The following is a 21,550-nucleotide window of genomic DNA, read 5'->3' on the forward strand; positions in this document are numbered from 1 at the left end:
CAATTACAGTAGTGAAAATATTTAATAATAATAAAAGGTATGGCATAGTACGCCACATTAGTGTCAACACAATATGCAATAAAACATTTTAATAGACAGCATAGGGTGTAAATAAAGATGGAACATATACAGAGTTAATTAAAAAATAAGAAAAATTGTCAATTGAAATATTAATAATACAAGGAAGATTTTGAAGCAACTTCCTATAATTACAGAAGGTACTATGAATACTTGGAATAAGATAAGCAAAAATGTATTGGATGAGATAGCTCCAGTGATTCAGAAAAAGTGTTTAGTTAGAAAGACATCTCCTTGGTTTAATGAAGATATTATTACTGCTAAGAGAATCTGTAGAAAGTATGAAAGAAACTGGAGGTAAAAACAAACAGCAGAAAATAAAAAGGTATGGAGAGATGCATTGAATGAATATAAGTCTAAGATTAAGCAAGTTAACTTTTCATACTATTCTTATTATGTCAGGCAGGATGTCCTTTATGTCATAAAACTATATAGACTCATGGACAAAGTAAGTACATCCATTAGAACTAGCAACACTGAATCTTCCCTATCTCAATACTTTAAGGGGAAATTTGACACAATTTGAAAATTCTTACCCTCCCAACAATCAGCATCTGTAGATTTAGATTATTATTTATCTCCAAATGACATGGGAATTGGAGTTAATAGGACATGGTTTCAATTTAAAATGCCAACAAAATGATAGTGCATACTTTTGTAGACAAGATTTATCTCACAATGTTTTGGACAATTTTCCAACGTATCTGATGAGAAATGCATCAACTGAATTTATAATCTACCTAACAGATTGTCTAAAGAAAATTCTTATTGCGGGTAGCTTTTCAAAGGAAATTGGTAACACCATACTTACTGTCATCCCAAGAGCTAACTACTTATAGACCAGTAGCATCTATACCATTATTAACAAAAATTATGGAGGGAAAGTGACAACCCAATTAATGGAATATGTGAACAATCAAAGTATTCCCCATGCATCACAATCAGGATTCCAAAGCAATTTTAGCTTTGAAACAGTTTTGGGGGCATAAGTATCTAATGTTAGGTGGGAAACAATTTTAGGAAGAAGGATTCCTTTGATGCAATTTGACATGTCAAGTGTTTTATCTGGTAGCTTAGACTACTGCAACTTGCTTTACTATTATGCAATAGGTGGAACAATTGATTTAAGGGCTTCTTGGCAAACCAAATCTTATAAAGATGTCTAGTGAAATGTCCTCTTCTTGGGAATCTTGTGGATTGCCTCAGGGTTCACCCATTTCACCAATTCTTTTCAACATACTTATAACACTATTAGGAAAAATCTTTATAAGATGGGCTTCCAGCCTTTCATTTATGAAGATGACATTATGATTTATATTCCTTTTATGGATGATCTTCAGACAGTGATACTAAGAAAGGATTAAACTTTATGGAAACTTGTGCAGCAGCATTTAAATTAAAACTAAACAGAAAAATACCTAAATTCTTGGTTTTTAGCAGCCCATTCAATTCAATTTTCATTAAAGAGTTGGAAATTCATGGTACTGTTTATTCATTTGAATTGCAACTCAGGATTTTGGGAGTTATTGTGGACAACTTTCTTTCTTTCAAACCTGAAGGAGTTTGCTGTGGTGGCTTCTGGGAAGTAGCGCTAGTGGGGCGAACTGTTGACTAAGCTTTCAGCTTATTGGATAGTATTTATTGACACAGTGGATTTCAACAATTGACACCTGACGCAGACATTCATGTTGAAACACAGCCCCTGTCAGGTCTCTCATTAAAGAAATGTTTTGCTATCCCAACCTTGGAGGTTCTTGGTGCTTTTTTTTTTGCTATTTCACCTTGTGCAGTATGTTTTGGAATCCCTCTCTTCTGTTGTTGGACTTCTAATTTTGACACCATTATATTTGAAGCTACATTGGCTTCCAATAGAGCCATGGTCCAACAAATTATGTTCTTTAGTATTTTATATTCTTCACGGACAAGCCCAAGGCCTCTGCTCCAGGTGCCGCACACTCCCTCCAGATGCCTGCCAGGTGCTGTGGAAGACCTGCAGCCCATCTTCATATCCTCCCAACCTTCTCCAGTGTGACTTCCAAGTCCACTCTGATCCACTCAGGGCCTCCGCTGCAGGTGCTGCGCACTTCCTCCGGTTGCCTGCAAGGTACTGTGGAGGACTTGCAGCCTGTCTGCATATCCTCTCATCCTTCTCCGGTGTGACTCCCAGGTCCAGCCCGATCCACCCAGGGCCTCTGCTCTAGGTGCTGTGCGCCACATTTTATCGCTTCAGTTTGTATTTTCTTTTTGTGTGCTATTCCCAATGGCTTCAGTACAGTTCTTGGTACTGTCCCTCCCTAATCACTTTTTCCATCTGAAACCACTGTATACCTCAGGAAGACATTGCCCACCTTCAGCTTTCATCATCTTATCATCCCTTTTGTCTTCTCCCTTCTCAGCTTTCAAGTTTCAACATTTTCTTGCTTTCATTCAACCATCTCCATTCTGTCTGAGTACATCTCATCTTTGTCTTTGTTGCCATGCCTCTCCTACTCTTCTCTGTACTCTCTTGCTCCTTCTGCTCTCTGCTGGAGATATCAATTCCAATCCTGGTCTTCCACATCAGCTCTCATCTTATTTGTGCAGGGCACACCGCAATGTCTCAAATCTAATTTCTATCCCACTCCTCTCCCCTTCTTCTCTGCCTTTTTCACGTGCTCTGTTGAATGCTCGCTGTGTCTCCAACAAACTTTCCTACATCCACGACCTCTTTTTCTCTCGTATTCTCCATCTGCTTGCCCTAACCGAGACTTGGCTTTGCCCTGAAGACTCTGCTTCAGCTGCGGTCCTGTGTCATGGAGGTTACTTTTTCTCCCGTACTCCTCCCCCGATTGGCTGTCGAAGTTGTGTTGGGTTACTACTTTCACCATCTTGTAGATTTCAGCCTCTTCTTCCACCTCAGTCTCACTGCTTTTCTTCCTTAAAAGTCCACTCCATCCGTCTATTCACTCCTCTACCTCTCCGAGTATCAGTCATTTATCAACCCCCCTGATAAGTACCTTTCTTCATTTCTCTCTGACTTTGACTCCTTGCTTTCCTTTTTCTTGAATCTTCATCTCCTTCCCTCATTCCTGGGGATTTTAACATTCATGCTAATGATCCCTCTATTATGCTTCTCAGCTATTCGCTTTAACATCCTCTTTTAATCCTCACCTGTGCTCCACTACTCCTACTCACCAGAATGGCCACTGTCTTGATCTTGTTTTCTCCAGTTGCTCACTCTCCAGTTTCTGTGCCTCAGCTTTTCCCCTCTCTGACCATCATCTGATAACTTTCATACTTAAACACCCTCCTCCCCAGTCTCATGCAATCTCCACAAATACATTTAGGAATCTTCAGGCTATTGGCTCTTGCACTCTCTCCACCAGTGTTTCAAACCTCTTCTCAACCACTATGTTATCTAAGTCTGTCAATGACACTGTCTCTTCCTATAATACTATTCTCTCCTCTGCTCTGGATATTCTTGCACCTCCCATTCCCTGTTCTGTAAGGTGTACGAAATCCCAGCATTGGCTGACCTCTAGAATCTGCTACCTACTTTCCTGTGCCTGATCTGCTGAATGCCTTTGGCTGAAATCCCATGTCAATGCTTGACCGTACATTTCAAATTCTTGCTGACCTCCTTCCAGTCTGCTCTTTCACTTGCGAAACAGGACTACTACATCCAGTTGGCAAAATCGTGGCTCAAACCCTCGACATCTCTTTGCCACACTGAAGTCTCTCCTCAAACCCCTGCTTCACTTTCTTCCCAGACTCTGGCTGAGTACTTTCATGATAAGGTTCACAAGATTAACTTGAGTTCTCAACCAAGTCACCTTCACCTCTCCTTCCCCTAGTTTATTCTGTCAACCCTCCTTCCATCCTGCCTCCTTTTCTGAAATCACTGAAGAGGAAACTGTGCACATTTTCTTTCCTCATCCAGTTCCTCTGACCCTATTCCCACCCATCTACTCAGCACTAAGTATCCTATTGCCATCCCTTCTATCTGTCAAATTCTCAATCTTCCACTTTACACTGCAACTATTTCTGATGCCTTCAAACATGCCGTAGTTACACCACTCCTCAAAAAAGCTTCATTGGACCCAACGTGTCCTATCCAAGCTACTTGAACATGCTATTCACCTCTGTTGTCTTGACTTTCTTTAATCTCAAGCTATTTTTGATCCACTTCAGTCTGGGTTTTGCCCTCTTCATTCAACGGAAACAGCCCTTGCTAAAGTCTCCAATAACCTGTTCCTGGTCAGATTCAAAAGTCTGTATTCTGTCTTCATCCTTCTCGATCTATCTGCTGCTTTTGACACTGTTGATCACCGCCTACTCCTTGATATGCTATCCTCACTTGGATTTCAGGGCTTTGTTCTTTCCTGGGTTTCTTCTTATCTCTCCCATTGCATTTTTAGTGTATACTCTGGTGGATCCTCCTCCACTTCTATCCCACTATTAGTTGGTATATACCTCAGAGCTCTGTCTTTTGGCCTCCTCTTTTCTCCATTAATTACTTCTTTTGGTGCTCTGATCTCATCCCATGGTTTTCAGTATCACCTTTATGCTGATGACTCCCAAATCTACCTCTCCACACCAGAAATTTCAGCAGGAATCTAGGCCAGAGTATCAGCCTGCCTGTCTGACATTGCTGCCTGGATGTCTCACCGCCATCTGCTTCTTATCTTTTCCTCTAAACCCACCTCTTCCCTTCCCCCATTCTCTGTCTCTGTGGATAACACTCTCATCCTCCCTGTCTCTTCAGCTCATAACCTTGGTGTTATTTTTGACTCCTCTCTCTCTTTCTCTGCAAATATCCAACAACTGCTAAAGCCCGTTGTTTCTTTCTCTTTAATATCACCAAAATTTGTCCATTCCTTTCTGAGCATACTACTAAAACCCTCATCCACACTCTTATCTCTTGCTTAGACTACTGCAACTTGCTTCTCACAGGTTTTTCCCTAAACCATTTCTCTCCTCTTCAATCTGTTCAAAATTCTGCTGCATGACTTATATTCTGCAAGTGTTGCTATGCTCATATTAGCCCTGTCCTCAAGTCACTTCATTAGCTCCCTATCCATTTCCACATACAGTTCAAATTCCTCTTATTGACCTACAAGTGCATTCAGTCTGCAGCTCCTCAGTACCTTTCCACTCTTTTCTCTCCCTACACTCCTCTCTTATCTGTACCCTTCTCTTCCACTGCTAACTCCAGACACTTTTGATCTTGCTGCACCATACGCCTGGAATAGACTTCCTGAGTCAGTACATCAAGCTCCTTCTCTGGCCATCTTCAAATCTAGGTTAAAAACCCACCTTTTTGAGGCTGCTGTTAACTCCTAAACCTTATTCACTAGTTCAGTACCCATGTCTGTAAGTAATTCCCTTATCCCTAATTTGTCCTGTTTTCTGTCTTGATTAGATTGTAAGCTCTTTTGAACAGGGACTGTCTCTTACATGTTCAATTGTACAGTTCTGTGTATGTCTAGTAGTGCTATAGAAATGATAAGTAGTAGTGGTAGTAGTAATGGTAGTAGTATAATATGTCCAGACATTATTTGACCTTTTATTACCCCACTGTTAAAAATTTAGGGCTGGATTCAGTAAATGGGCGCTGAAAAAATTGACATCTAATGCTATTCTATAAAAGGTTCTCTGGGATGAACACTCTTTATAGAATAGCATTGGGTGATTTATTCTGCGCCCAAAGATTTACACCAACTGAAACCAGATGTAAATCCTGGCACACAAGTTGGGCGCACACTTGCACTATTCTATAATACTGTGTGCAGTTTTCTGGAATGCCCCTGACCTGCCCATGCTCCTCCCATGGGAATGCCCCCTTTGCAGTTGTGCATGGATACACTTGGGTGCTATCCTATAACTGGCCGTGTAAGTGTATTTCCGCGGCTGATCTGCTGTTTCAGCCCCGTTTCGGTGCCTTGCATTCATTAGAACATGTTTCTGGGTTGAAAGTTGGGCGTAGAATTAGCGCCTAACTTAGTGCCATTTATAGAATTCCCTAGATTGTGTGTAAGTCTAGTTTATCAAGACTGTTTTCATATCAGTCAGCAAGATGGTGGAACTCCTTACCTAATTATATAAGATGATCAACCAACTATAAATTACTTCAAAAATGTCTAAAGACCAGGCCCGTGCCGATGCGGTAAGCGGGGTAAGCACCGCAGGAGGGCGCCCACCTCTGGAGGGCGCCGCCGCAGTGCTTACCCTCGCCCCGCGACGCCGAGGCCTTTAAATCTTTTACTTGCAGTCGCAGCAGCGTCTGTGAAAACAGAGCGCTGCCGACGTCTCCCTTCCCTTCGTGCTCTTGGTTCCCTCAGTGTCCCGCCTTCTTCTGACGTCAGAAGAAGGCGGGACACTGAGGGAACCAACGAGTGCAAGGGAAGGGAGACGTCGGCAGCGCTCCGTTTTCACAGACGCTGCTGCGACTGCAAGTAAAAGATTTAAAGGCCCCCAGGGCGCGCAGCGATCATCTTCACGGGGGGAAGGGGGGGAGAGGGGCGCGCGCGCGCGCCAACTGTTCTTCTGCGGGGGGAGGGCGCCAACATTTCGGCGGCATAGACCCTTGGCACGGGCCTGCTAAAGACTTTCTTGTTTCAAAACTTTTAGATGATGTCTTATGGAAATGTATATAGATGTAATGTCCCGGGAATAGCCTGCACTGAACTCATGAGACTATTGTGGGATATAAGCACTCAGCGTAATATAATGTAGATAAAATAAGAGTAACAGAAGTTAGAAAATAAGGGGACTAATTCAAAGAAAGTTGAACGCAAAGTCAGAAAAATACATGAATATAATCTCAGCTAGGGTAGGAGTGGATAAATCTGACCTGTTACAGTGTGTGCAGACAGTGTCATACCTTGTGTGAGTGTGACTAACAAGTTAGTTACTTCTTCCATTAAAGGCCTGGCAGCCAGATGATCAAGGGTAAATGTGGGTGCTAGAGGCCACTAGCACCACACTAGTGCCTGAATTTACCTTTGCAGAATGATCAGAGGGTTCTAGCATGGTAAACAACGAGCATGCCAGGAAATACCGCAAAGCTCATTTAAATTACATTTAAATAAGCTCTTTGGTATTCTCCCCTCATAATCAGAGAACTGCGCTCTGATCCTCCAACACTCCTTCCACCTTAACCCTACGCCAGCTTGGAGCTGGCATTAGGGTTAAGAGGAGAGTTTTCCCCCCTGCTCTGGCAAGGCAGTCCGGGCTGTCAGTGTGTGCCCTGGGGGTTCAGTGGACCCCTGGACCCCACACCTCCCCATTGGTAAGACCCCCCTAGACCCCTGCATGCAAATAAACACAATCACCCTGGTGGTCCAGTGGGACCCCTGTCCTTACTCTTTATGATATGGAAGTTAAGCCCCACCCCATGCATCCCGGGATGCACTGGGCAGGGCAGGGTGCCAGCATTTTGAGGTGGCACCCATTGAGGAGGAGGGAGTGCTAGTCCCTCCTCCTTCAGTTTTCAAGGTACTGGGGAGGGGGTTGGCGGGACTCCTCCACCATTAGCCTACCAGGGAAAGCTTTCCGGGGAGGAGGGGGGGCGGGTCAGGTCAGGCCCCCTGTCCCAGGTCACACTGGACCTGAAGCGGTGGCTGGGAGGGAGTGAGAACAGGGGTCCCACTGGACCACCAGGGTGGTTGTTTTTATTTGCATGCAGGGTTCTGGGTTCTGGGTGTCCACTGGATTTAGATGTCATATCCAAAAATGCCCTTTCTGTATTTGACTTGCCCAAAGTCTCAAGGAGCAGCAGTGGGAATTGAACCCATGTTGCCAGGATCAAAGCCCACTGTACTAACCATTAAGCCACTCCTCCTCTGTTTTGGATGTTTTTTGTTCGAAAATGGACCAAAAATAAGGACGTCCAAATCACAGGACGTCCTTGGTATTTTCGAAACGAAAGATGGACGTCCATCTTTTTTTGAAAATGACCTTCTCCCCGCCTCCGAATTTGGACGTCTTTGTAAAATGTCCAAATTCCGACTTAGACGTTTCTTTCGAAAATGCCCCTCCATATGTATCTTATTTAAGATCGAATGTGATGATACCAGAAACAAAGAATTCTGTGGTGGCCCACTGGAGGCAAGAATAAATATTGAGATCAGGCAAAAGCATCTTGAAACAGAATGTCTGTACATTTTTCTTGAAGTCTTTTAGCAAAAGTTCTAATCATAAGAATAATGGAAAGGCATTCCAGAGTGTGGGTTCAGTTGCACTAAATATTTTTGTTGTAATGCCATATCAGATAATACGGGAGGAGGGTACAAGACAGTTCTGCTGGGAGGACCTTTAAAGATCTGGAGGGGATATAAGGAATTAACGATCTAGAAAGATATAATGGATGACCTGAATAATGAACCTTGTAAGCTAACATGAAAATGTTGAATGTGATTCTATGATTGATGGGAAGCTGTTATAGATTGAATGAGTAAAACTCTTAAAAAAAAAAAAAAAACAGAAGCCTAATATAGGATAACAAACCATAGTTTTATTTAGATCTTTGTTTTATTCTCAAAATAATACGTATTTTAACATCTGTATTCTGGGTTTTGAAATTTTTTTTGCAGCTTTTTGTTTTGGCTGAGAGCCTTGGAGGATATGAGAGTCTCGCAGAACATCCGTGAGTTAATGGCTACTCTAACTAATCCACTTGTTCATTTATCATACCTTTTTATACCAGTATTTTCCAAACTTGTCCTGTGGGACCCCAGCTAGTCAGCTTTACAGGGTATCCACAATGAATATTCTTGAGATCAGGGGCATAGCCAGACTTCAAATTAGGGGGGGGGGGGGGGGGGGGGGGGGGGGGGGGGGGGGGGGGGGAGGCATAGCCCAAAGTGTGTGTGTGGGGGGGACGGGACATTTTGGCCTGCTTACCCACTGCTCCCCTCCCATTTCTCCAGCTCTGCTCTCCTTACATTGCCTGCCATTCTTCCCCTCATGTTGTCCATGCTTGATTTTAATGAAATTGAGCAAGTGTTGTACATGCTCAGTTTCACTAAAACCAATTATGCACACGATGAGAGGGAAGCAGGGCAGGCAACGTAAGGAGAGCAGCACTGGAGACACGCTTCAGCTGGCGGGGGTTGGGGACCCCTGCCAGCCAAACCTGGGGCACTGGATCCATTTTGGGGAGGCCCAGGCCTCCGTGACCCCCCATAGCTATGCCACTGCTTGAGATATGTTTGCATACTCTGCCTCTATCACTTGCAAATTTCATTTATTTATATTCGTTGTGGATATCCTGAAAAGCCAACAGGCTGGGGGTTCCCCTCCCCAGGACAAGTTTAGGAATTCCTGCACTATAGTCAAGGTAGTGACTAGAGTGAATTTTTAATGTCTTTTCTAATGCTTGCTTCTAAGTGTACAGTGTGAATCTTGTTTTACAGTAGGTATATCAGAGCCTGCCCATATTATCTGAAATTGGATTTATAAACTTTGAGGGGTTTAAAAAAATTCTCTTGTTCATGATATATACTGAATGAAAGTTGAATACATCACAGCTCTGTGGCAAATAGTGGCTGTTCTAGAACCTGGTGGTCACCCTGTGAATAGTTTAATTTATGGCTCCAAAACTCATGGGGCTAAGGTTAGGGTGATTGCACTGGAGTAACTGAAGCAAGTGTTAGCATGACTCATCAAAAACTGATTGCATCGAGGGGCTTGGAGTGGATGTGTCATTTGGCATGCAAGTGATTTTTAAGTTCCTTCTAGTTTAGCATTCTTGGCTGGCCTCCTGTAGCGTGTGAAGGAGGTATTTAGTGAGGCACCCCAGCCAGCAGTGCTTTTCACTCACACAAACACCAGTCCAGTCTTCAGTAACAGCAGGATATTATTAGCTGGAAGCTGGTGAGAAGTCAGAATAAGCGTAGCTGACATAAGATTTTCTTGACAAGAAACCATAGAAAGTGATTAAAAAAAAAAAGCATGTGAAGCTTCATTTTAGATGCAATATAGATATAAGAACCGAGATGTCCAGGTCAGGATGTGTCAGTTTCCACAATGTTTTAGAACAGGAGCTGCTGATGTAGAGTCAGTTCTAAAGTACTGTCGAAAAAACTCCAAGCAGCTCAAAACACTGCAGCCAGGTTCATATACAAAATCTCTCATTTTGAAAGTGCCTCCCCTTTATTAATCAAGCTACACTCTTCTATAAAGGACACTATGGGTTGATCACCCTTGATAGAACAGCGTTTAGAGCAGATTCCTGTGCACCAACTTTGGGTGTGAGGACTTATGCCAGCTGAAACCTAGTGTAAATCCTGGCGTGCAAGTTGAGTGCATAACCCTGGTATTCTATAGCACTGCACCTAAATATATGGAATATCCTCTTTTGGGCTGCATGTGAGACATTTTGGGCATGGACTGTTATAGAATAGCAACATAGGCAGATGTGCATGTAAATCCAAATTAGTGCCATTTAAGGGTGTGGGTCTGATATATGTTGAAACAATGAAAATCATATGAGTGAAGATGTTTTAAGATTTTCTAGTGATTAGTTGAAAATGTTTCAATAAAAATTTTCAAAATCGGACTACTCATTGAAGATTTTTTATAGACAAATACAGTGCAAGGATGATTTATTCATAAAATAATAAAAAGCATAAGGAATGGCAGGTCAAATGCAAAGCACTGATAAGGAAGGCAAAGATTGTGTTGGAGGCAAAAACACACAGTAAAAACTTTTTTAGGTATATTAAAAGCAAGAAGCTGGCAAAAGAATCAGTTGGACTGCTAGATGACTGAGGGGTAAAAGGGGAACTCAGGGAAGGCAAAGCCATAGCGGAGAGATTAAATTAATTCTTTGCTTCAGTCTTCACTGAGGAAGATTTGGGCGAGTTACTGATCCCTGAAATTACAGAGCATATTTAAAAGCATGGATTAATGAGACAAAGCCGACATGCATTTAGTGAAGGGAAATCTTGCCTCACCAATCTCTACATTTCTTTGAAGGGGTGAACAAACATGATAAAGATGTGTATCTGGATTTTCAAAAGGCATTGACAAAGTACCTCATGAAAGACACCAGAGGAAATTGAGAGTCATGGGATAGGAGGTAGTGTTCTATTTCGGATTAAAAACCAATTAAAAGATAGAAAACAGAGAGTAGGGTTAAATGGTCAGTATTCTCAATGGAGAAGGGTAGATAGTGGGGGTTCCCCAGAGGTTTGTGCTGGGACTGCTGCTTTTTAACATATTTATAAATTATCTAGAGATGGGAGTAACTAGTTAGGTAATTAAATTTGCTGACAACACAAAGTTATTCAGAGTTGTTAAATCGAAAGAGGATTGTGAAAAATTACAAGAGGACCTTACGAGACTGGGAGACTGGCCATCCAAATGGCAGATGACGTTTAATGTGAGCAAGTAAGTGATGCATGTGGGAAAGAGGAATCCGAATTATAGCTACGTCATGCAAGGTTCCACATTAGGAGTCACCGATCCGGAAAAGGATCTAGACGTCATTGTTGATGATACATTGAAACCCTTTGCTCAGTGTGTGGCGGCAGCTAAGAAAGCAAATAGAATGTTAGGTATTATTAGGAAAGGAATGGAAAACAAAAATGAGGACATTATAATGCCTTTATATCGCTCCATGGTGCAACCGCACCTCATAAGTACATAAGTATTGCCATACTGGGAAAGACCAAAGGTCCATCAAGCCCAGTATCCTGTTTCCAACAGTGGGCAATCCAGGTCACAAATACCTGGCAAGATCCCAAAAAAGTACAAAACATTTTATACTGCTTATCCCAGAAATAGTGGATTTTCCCCAAGTCCATTTAATAATGGTCTATGGACTTTTCCTTTAGGAAGCCGTCCAAAACTTTTAAAAAATTTGCTAAGCTAACCGCCTTTACCACATTCTCTGGGAAAGAATTCCAGAGTTTAATTACATGTTGAGTGAAGAAATATTTCCCCCAGCGTTCACCATTTCTGGTGCCTACCCGGTGGTACTTGGGCATCGCCGTGCACTGTTCGGTTACTGCCGGGTTAGCGCGGGAGCCCTTATCACCACCATCTCAATGGGTGTTGGTTAGTGTTCCTCCCACCCCAAAAAAACGGCTTTGTGGCAAGTGGTTTGCTAAAAAGAGACAGCCTTTTACCCGCTGCGGTACAAGGGGGCCTCAATGTGCGTCAAAACATGCACTGACACTAGCGTAGGCCCCCTTGTACCGCAGCTTAGTAAAATGACCCCTTAGTGCGCATTAATGTTAGCTGTTCACACGCATTAAACAGAAACTCTTAGTACAGGTCAGTAAATAGTTCCTAAATCTGCAGAATTCCTCTCTCCCTACAGAACATGTTTATCTGTTATGTGTAAGAGCTTTAATATTCAACTGGCCAATAGAGGGCAGCAAAAACCTTGATAGATGAATTACTACAGGTTGTAAGATTTTTGTTCAGTTCAATAGAATGTTAATATCTAGAAATATGAAAAAAAAATTAACACAGAAAGAGGGGAAAGGGATTGACTTTATATGTAAACAGGGGAATTCTATATATGGTGCCGAACATTAGGTGCTATTTTTGCACTGAACTGTCGGCACGGAAAAGTGTGCTAATGGATGAAAGGTGCTGACTGGGGCAGAAATGGCAGATCCGCATGAAAACACATTTACGTGCCCATTTATGGAATAGTGCATACGTGTTTCCATGCGGATCTGCAAAGGGGATGTGACCATGGGAAGTGCATGGGCAGGTCAGGGGCGTTCCCTTAAAATGTGTGCAGTCAGGGGCGGCCTTGACCATTAGACCAGGGGCGTATCTGCGTGGGGCCTCAGGGGCCTGGGCCCCCGCAGATTTTGCCCTGGACCCCCCTACCGCCATCAACCCTCCCCCGCTGCCGTTCTTACTTTTGCTGGCGGGGGACCCCAACCCCCGCCAGCCGAGGTCTGCTTCCACCTGCCGCTGCCGTAAAAACTTCTTCTTCAGCCGGCGGGGGACCCCAAACCCCCGCCAGCCGCCCCGCGGTGTTTAAAATTCATCTTCGGCCTCCGTGGCCGTGCTGCTGTGATAGGCGCTGCTGAAATCCACTTCGGAGTCTGACGTCGCAGCACGTACAACGTACAACGACGTCAGACTCCGAAGTGGATTTCAACAGCGCCTATCACAGCAGCATGGCCACGGAGGCCGAAGATGAATTTTAAACACCGCGGGGCGGCTGGCGGGGGTTTGGGGTCCCCCGCCGGCTGAAGAAGAAGTTTTTGCGGCGGGTGGAAGCAGACCTCGGCTGGCGGGGGTTGGGGTCCCCCGCCAGCAAAAGTAAGAACGGCAGCGGGGGAGGGTTGGCGGCGGGAGGGGGGTGGAGTCATTGGTGGCGGTGGGGGCTCGGCGGCGGGGGCTCGGCGGCGGGGTGGGGGGCTAAAATGTGCCCCCTCCCTCTGGCTCTGGCCCCCCCTACCGCCGGAGTCCAGATACGCCCCTGCATTAGACTACCTGAGGTGGGGGCCTCAGGCGGCACTCTTCAGGTGCAGCATCTCCCTCTTCGTGGCATTTACCTGTTTCATCACGTTCCAAACCTGGCAGTGGCAGCGATTCCCATATGCAGCCAGTTCAAATCTCACTGTTTCACTTTGTGTTCATGGGCAAACCACATAACCTCAGGGCTGCCGAGGGGGGGGGGGGGGGGGGGCGCAAGGTTCCCCAGGCCCGGCCTCCAAGGTTGGCCCAGTGCTTGGGTCTGTCTCCTGCTCCTGTGTGTGCTCCTGGGTGACTATCCGGGTTCTGGCACACAGGAACAGGAAAGTGACAGACTGAGGGAGAAGCAAATACAGGAAAGTAAGCGGGCAGGGGCAGCAGCTGTCTTAGTGGAGGGAGGAGTGTGGGGGGAGTGGCGGAGGCTGCAGCGACCCTGCCCCAGGCCCAGCTCTATCTCTCAGCAGCCCTGCTTAATCTCCCATTGCCTCTGGTACAACAATAGATTGTGAGCCCTTCAGGGACAAGGAAATACCCACCATACTTGAATATCTCAACTTGAGCTACTACTGAAAAAGGTGTGAGCAAATTCAAATAACATTTTTAAAGTTGTTTTCACAGCATGCATACTACTTAGCTGTGTTGAAAAGAGGTATTCTTTGTTATCGGGAGGTAAAAGCATGCATATTTTACATTTCCAAATGTACACATGCTGTTTTCACATCTCATGGCCATGCACATGAATAGCAGATTTAGAATACAGATAGTGAGTTTAGTATATGTATTCTGTGGTTCCTAATTTGCAAAATGATGGTATTTTATGCTTGTTATTGTCCTTGTATTATTGCTGTAACTGTCTTAGGTCTCTTTTGGGTGAGAAAGGCAGTAAGCTTAAGTGAATGGTGCTGTTTCTCTATATATGATTGAACAACAAGTGTGATTTGCAGAGCTTGGCTACTTTTAAAATTAGGCTTGTTGATGGTCCTAAAGGGCTAGAGGTGAGAGCTCTTGCTGTAAATTATGCTGCATTAGTTTGACTTGCACATACACTTTTTGGCTTTTGGATGCTGAATAGTGAAATTTTGCGTATTTGTTTTGATTCTTGCAAATAGATAATGACCCCATCATCTCCAAACTTTCACGCTACATAGAAGCAAAAACTCCCTTCATAATGAGTAAGTCACAGACCTCAGTGGCGACTCGTTTCACAAGGGCAAACTGCTCTTGGCTCGCCTAGCCTCCTCCCTGGCCTGTATAGACTACTGACACTTAGTGAAAACCTTATAATTTATATATATATATATATATATAGTTTTTATAAACCCATTTTTTTGCATTTTTCATAAAACACCTTAAAGCTAAGGACTTAAATTAGTAAACTGAGGAACCATCATCTGACATGCATCATGTTTCGCATCAGCTGTGTCAGGGTCAGGGACTGGTCCACAATTAAAATAATAAAAAAAAAATCTTTTTCTGTACGATTACTATTACTCTCATTCTGTATAGCACTCACCAAACTTTGAGCACCATAGACCTTTCATGTTTACAATGGCGGCGTGCACCATGTATTTAAATATCTTAAGTCACCAAACCCCCACCCAATCAGACAGAACCCAAAGCCAACCCCAGTTACATCAAAGAATTCCAATCCAACTCATTGTTTAACCCACCAGGGTTTTTCTACATCATGTAGAAAAAATGTTAAATTATAAAGAGCAACGTTGCATCTATGTATTGAATACCTTAACCCCTGAATTGGGTTGCCTTATTACTTCTGTGAAAACTACCACAGCTCCCACTGACCCAATTCCGTCTACTCTGCTAAAACGTTCACTAGACTCATTACTTCCAGTTATCTATACTATGGTTGTTAACAGTCTATCTTTGGAGTTGGTCCCTGACTTCTGGATGTTTGCAGCTATCAGACTTAAACTTAAGGATTCCTCGGGATTAATCGATGACCTCTCAATTACCAGTCAGTTGCTAACCTTCCATTTATATCTAAGATAGTGGAGGCAGTAGTATACTCACAGCTCCTTGATTTTGTTTCAAAAACCTTGGCTCTTCATCCTAATCAAACCGCCTTCAGGAAACATCACAGTACTGAAATTTCATTGCTAGACATTAGTACATTTCTTCATTATACACTAGACCCAATGTAAATCAATACTTCTCTCATTAGATATTTCAGTGGTTTTCAATATAGTCGATCATGCCATTCTACTACATCATTCTCATATGCTAGGTATTACTGGATTGGTTCACATCATATCTCACCAATCACACATATTCTGTAACTTTAAACGGATTCACATCTACACCTTTTAAGCCAGGAGTGGGGGTTCTTCAAGCAGGGCCATGCCTAGGGTCTCTGGTGCCCCCCTGCAGACTATCAGTTGGCGCCCCCCCCCCCCTCCGTCTAGCAGAGCAGGAACAAAAGGGAGCAGGCAAGTAAGCCGGACCTCAGGAAAAAATAGCACTGTATGTATCCCTCATTGATAAGTCTCTGACTCTAAAGTTTAACAATTTCATTAAAGCAAAATGTATTTTCATAACACTTCAAAGATTTCCAACTCAAAATAGGAATGCTAATTCAAAATGTGAGCAAAGTCCTCTTAGTTTCCAAAGATTCTTTTTCTAATCTCCTTTGCACCAAAGGATATAATTCAGATCAAACATTTATCTCTGATCAACTATCTCAGATCAAATATTTATTTCAGATCAAATATTAAGGTTTTCTTGCTTACAGTCACTTAAATCTACCTAGCCTTTATATAGCTTATAGGATTTAAACACTCAAACTGAAATTCACCCTTTTCTATTCTTCATAAACTTCAAGTAATCCTGAAATATTCAGATCCTTTTCTCACTAGAGAAACCTCAAACTTCAATCTCCACCAACCTCTTTTCACTCATATTTTCTCATTTACCACATAATCAGGCACTCTTTTATAATTTCAGTCAACGCACACAGGAACTTACAGCTGCATGTCTCTCTTGGCCAAACCGACGGTCAGTTGCTGTCTCACTTTGTTCCCTTCCTGGCAGATTTCTAACAGAAGCTGATCATCCAATCAGAGAGCTCTATTTGAATGCAGATTAACATACAGACACTGTAATGGGAATTTTTAGTCAAAAACACTAGATAAACCCTTCGTTTTTGGATCAAACTTCAAATTTTTGATCAGAGCCATGACCTAACATTAAGGCTGTAAACATTTCCATCATTTTTTATCCATAAATATGCAAATGAGAACCTCCCCAAAATGGACTAATTTGCATATGATTTAAACAAATCTGAGCATATGACAACCAAGTACAGACACTCAGCACCTGAATTCTACAATTAGATTTAATGCAAATACTTTTAAAACTTATTTTTAGCACTTTTAAAATTTCAGGTTCTCTTTAATTTGAATGCTGGTCAAGCTCTGAAGCTCACCCTGAGTGAGGAGTTATCCCCAAACCAAAGACATATATAGCAATCTGGTTGCATTCTGTCAAATAACTTGAAGAGCCTGCCTGCCTCAATGAATACTGCTGCGTTGCTTTCACTTCCGGTTTGCCATGAAAAGGAGGGCAGGGGAGATAGGAGAATCACAACTTCAGGTAAATGATTTTGCAAGTGAGCGGAAGGCAGGGGACGGCAGGACAGCGGCACCCCTCGAAGGCAGGCGCCCCCCTGCCGTGCTTACCCCGCTTACCGCATTGGCACGGCCCTGTCTTCAAGGATCCCTCCTCTCATCAACTCTTTTCAATATATTTTTGACTCCTCTCTTAACCCTAGGACAAACTTTTAATCTGACGATGTATGTCTGTGCAGACGACATACAGATCCTTTATCCCTTAGACACCTGTGATACTACTGAAATTACAAGGTTAAGTACCAAGCTTATTGCCATTACAGTCAGGCTCCATAACAACAAATTAGTATTGAACCCTGAAAAATCCATAGTAGTTCTGTTCTCCAAAAGAGCTAATCTATAATTGTCCATACCGATTCTTCTTTCAGGAATTACAGTACCTCAGGCAGATAAATCCTGTATTCTTGGAGGCCTACTGGACTCTGACCTCTCATTCCATCAACAGATCTCTCGAGTATTTCATAGTTGCTTTTACAAACTTCATACGATTCACTAATACAATCTTTATTGTCTTCTTCAGCTCTTAACATTTTAGCTCATTCTGTAGTCATATTCCAATTACACTACAGTAACTCCCTCTACCAATGAATCAAGGTCAAAGAAATTCACTGCCTTCAGATTATACAGAATATTGCAATTAGGCTGGCCAACAAGCTTAGGAAATATGATCACATTACATCACACCTTAAGGAAGCTCACTGGTTGCCCTATTGCTTACCCTATTAAATTTAAAATTTTGCTTCTGGTATTCAAGACGTTATCCGATCATGAACCACAGTACCTCTCTCAGCTTCTAATTCCATATTGCCCTAATAGAACACTTAGAGCTGCACTGCAGAATCAACTTGCCATTCTGAGCCATCATGTTCTCTTTCATGAACACACTAGAAACTCTATTTTCTCAGTGCAAGGCCCTTCTCTGGAATACTCTCCCAAGATCATTACGGTTACAACCCATACTATCAAATTTTAAAGCGGAACTTAAAACTCATCTCTTTGTTGAAGTTTTTCATTGACTCTTTCAGATTGCCTGGTCCGGGCAGTCCATTAACACAGAGCACTCCTTCTGTTTTACCCCATCCTTTTTACTATCAGCATTGTATTTCTCCCCTTCCTTTCATGTCATGTCATCGTCCTTGAATTTTTGTCTTCCCTTTCTCTCTGTCTCTTCCTTTTTTAGTTTGTAAACTGCTTTGACGGCCTCCGTAGGGCAGGGTAGTAAATAATAAAGAAACTTGGAAGTCTCCTTGTACTTTTTCGGTTTGTAGCAAGCTTGATATAACATGGGATCAGTTCCAATATAGTCAAGGGTTGGACTCTCCTTTTTTCTAATCTTAGTTATTACATGTCTTGGTCCCAATATCAGCATTCTCTGTGATCTAAAGTGTATCTTTCATGGCTTGAAAAGAGATTAAAAGTTTTACACATGGCCTCCTTTCTGCCTCAAAGTTTGCCCCAAATCACCTTTGCATACAATATCACTTGTTACCAGTGGTGTCCACATTTGAAGAGTCGTTTGCTGAATAGATGTCTTTGTACATCCTCTTTCTCCCTCTTTTCATGGGGGTGTGACTAGAACAGTTTTCAAGATTTGTCTCTAGGTTTGATATTAGGATGTTGAGGTTTCGCTTGCCCTGACACTGTCAGTTTAGCCATAGACTCCAGATTTTTCTCATTGCCTGGTGATAAAAAGTACAAAATCATAAAACTAATAAGCATACACCCTTTGCCCAATAAGTTCCTGTCACGTTTTGCCATAAAAATGGCTGACAGTGAGAACTGGTGATGTACCATATGGACACCATATGGCCATTGCTACAAAGGCCATTTTTATAAGGATATTTATTAAGTGTAGAGAAATACCTCCTGCATCTACACACAGGTAACCAAAATTCTTAAAAACGCTAGCGCACCTTAGTAAACAGGGCCCCATGTATGTAAAAGCAGCTGTTTTCAAATATAAATGCTTACTTTTTTGTCCATGCTGTGAGCCATTTCTTTGAGCAGTTGGGATGATCTGCAGCCACAGTATGGCTCATTTTCTGCACTATCAAACACATGGCATACAGACACATTAATCATTTGCACCTAACTAATTTGATTTATTTAATACATTAGCTTGAGGCTAATTGTTATGATATCCTGTCCTGACCCGAGGATGAGGATTTTGGTCTCTGAAAGTTAGTAAAAAATGTATTAAAATTAGTCCAATAAAAAGATATCTATTTTAATTTTCTGCTTATCACCACAGCTACAATACTACTTTATCCTAAAGCAAGTAAATAAACAATTTTTCTACCTTTGTTGTCTGTGGTTTCTGCTTTCCTTATCTTTTCTTCACTCTCTCCCTTCTATCCAGCGTCTGAATGCTTTCTCTGCCCCTTCCATCCACTGACTGCCCTTTCTCTCTTCTATCCTGTGTCTGCCCTCTCCCACTTTTCATATGGTGTCTGCCCGCTTTCTCTGCCCCTTCCATCTGCAGCCTGCCCCTTCTTTCCCTTCCATCCAGTCTGTGCCCCATCTCTCCTTTTTGCATAACGCATTCCAGCATTTCCCCCTCTCTCCTCTCTCTGTTCCCAACCCCCATCCCCATCCATCTAATGCTTTCCAGTATCTCCTGTCTATTTGACTTTGACGTCACCTAGATAGGATTTTAGATAGTGCTGGGAGGAATCGGCTGTCTTGGTACATGTGGGTACCAATGACATAGGAAAATGTGGGAGAGAGGTTCTGGAAGCCAAATTTAGGCTCTTAGGTAGTAAGCTCAAATCCAGATCCTCTAGGGTAGCATTTTCTGAAATGCTACCTGTTCCATGCGCAGGGCCCAAGAGACAGGCAGAGCTTCGGAGTCTCAATGCGTGGATGAGACGATGGTGCAGGGAGGAGGGTTTTAGATTTGTTAGGAACTGGGCAACATTCTAGGGAAGGGGGAGCCTATTCCGAAAGGATGGGCTCCAACTTAACCAGGGTGGGACCAGGCTGCTGGCGTCGGCATTTAAAAAGGAGATAGAGCAGCTTTTAAACTAGAAATGGGGGAAAGGCCGACAGTCGCTCAAAAGCGCATGGTTCGGGATAAGGTATCTTGCAAAGATACCTCACAAACAGGGAAGATAGGGTTTCTGGATAGTGAGGTTGCACAACAGACCGTGGTAGACAAGGTGCCCTTAAATACAACTAAAGATCAGACAAAAGATGTCAAATCAATAGTGTCAGGTACTAAGCATCATGCAAATAAGAACAACAAACATACTCTGAAATGTCTATATGCAAATGCTAGGAGTCTAAGAAATAAGATGGGAGAGTTGGAATATATTGCACTAAACGAAAAATTGGATATAATAGGCATTACTGAGACCTGGTGGAAGGAGGATAACCATTGGGACACTGTCATATCGGGGTACAAAGTATATCGTAGTGATAGGGTGGACCGGACTGGTGGAGGGGGTAGCATTGTATATTAACGAGAGCCTTGACTCACATAGATTACAAATTCAGCAGGACACAAATCACACCTTTGAATCATTGTGGGTTGAAATTCCATGTATAAAAGGGAAAAGGACGGTGATAGGAGTGTACTACCGTCCACCTCGCCAGGATGAGCAGGTAGATGCAGAAATGATAAAAGAAATCAGAGACGCAAACAAAATGGGCAATGTGATAATAATGGGTGACTTAAATTATCCAAATATAGACTGGGTAAATGTAACATCAGGACACGCTAGAGAGGTACAATTCCTTGATGAAATCAAGGACAGCTTTATGGAGCTGCTGGTGCAGGAGCCGACGAGAGAAGGAAAAATTCTAGACTTGGTCCTTAGTGGAGCGCATAATCTGGTGAGGGACGTTATGGTACTGGGGCCGCTTGATAACAGTGATCATAATATGATCAGTTTTGATATCATCCTTGAAGTAACTATACACAGGAAGTCAAATACGTTAGCGTTTAACTTTAAAAAAGGAGACTATGATAAAATGAGAAGAACGGTGAAAAAAAAAACTTAGGGGGGCAACTGAGAGGGTAAAAACTGTACAACAGGCATGGACGCTGTTCAAAAATACCATCCTGGAGGCCCAGGCCAAACATATTCCGTGAATTAGAAAAGAAAGACGGAAGTCCAAAAGACAGCCAGCGTGGTTGAAAAGTGAGGTGAAGGAAGCTATTAGGGCTAAAAGAAACGCCTTCAGAAAATGGAAGAAGGAACCGTCTGAAAATAACAAGAAGAAGCATAAGGAGTGTCAAAGCAAATGCAAGGCGCAGATAAAGAAGGCCAAGAGGGATTACGAAAAAAGATAGCATTAGAGGCAAAGAAACGTAGTAAACATTTTTTTTGGTATATTAAAAGCAGGAACCTGGCAAAAGAATCGGTTGGGCTGCTGGATGACCGAGGGGCAATCAAGGA

At 42.8% G+C, this 21,550-nt stretch overlaps 1 protein-coding gene across 1 annotated transcript in view; it reads left to right on the plus strand.

The window, feature by feature from the left end:
- Positions 1 to 21,550, plus strand: part of CTH (cystathionine gamma-lyase) — a 69,693-nt gene that overhangs the window by 40,557 nt on the left and 7,586 nt on the right. Inside the window, exon 10 of the mRNA XM_030206024.1 lies at positions 8,652 to 8,704. Coding sequence (XP_030061884.1) covers positions 8,652 to 8,704 — 53 coding nt within the window. The remainder of the gene's footprint in view (positions 1 to 8,651; positions 8,705 to 21,550) is intronic.

The sequence above is a fragment of the Microcaecilia unicolor genome, chromosome 6 (genome assembly GCF_901765095.1).
Source record: "Microcaecilia unicolor chromosome 6, aMicUni1.1, whole genome shotgun sequence".
Classification (NCBI taxonomy): Eukaryota; Metazoa; Chordata; class Amphibia; order Gymnophiona; family Siphonopidae; genus Microcaecilia; species Microcaecilia unicolor.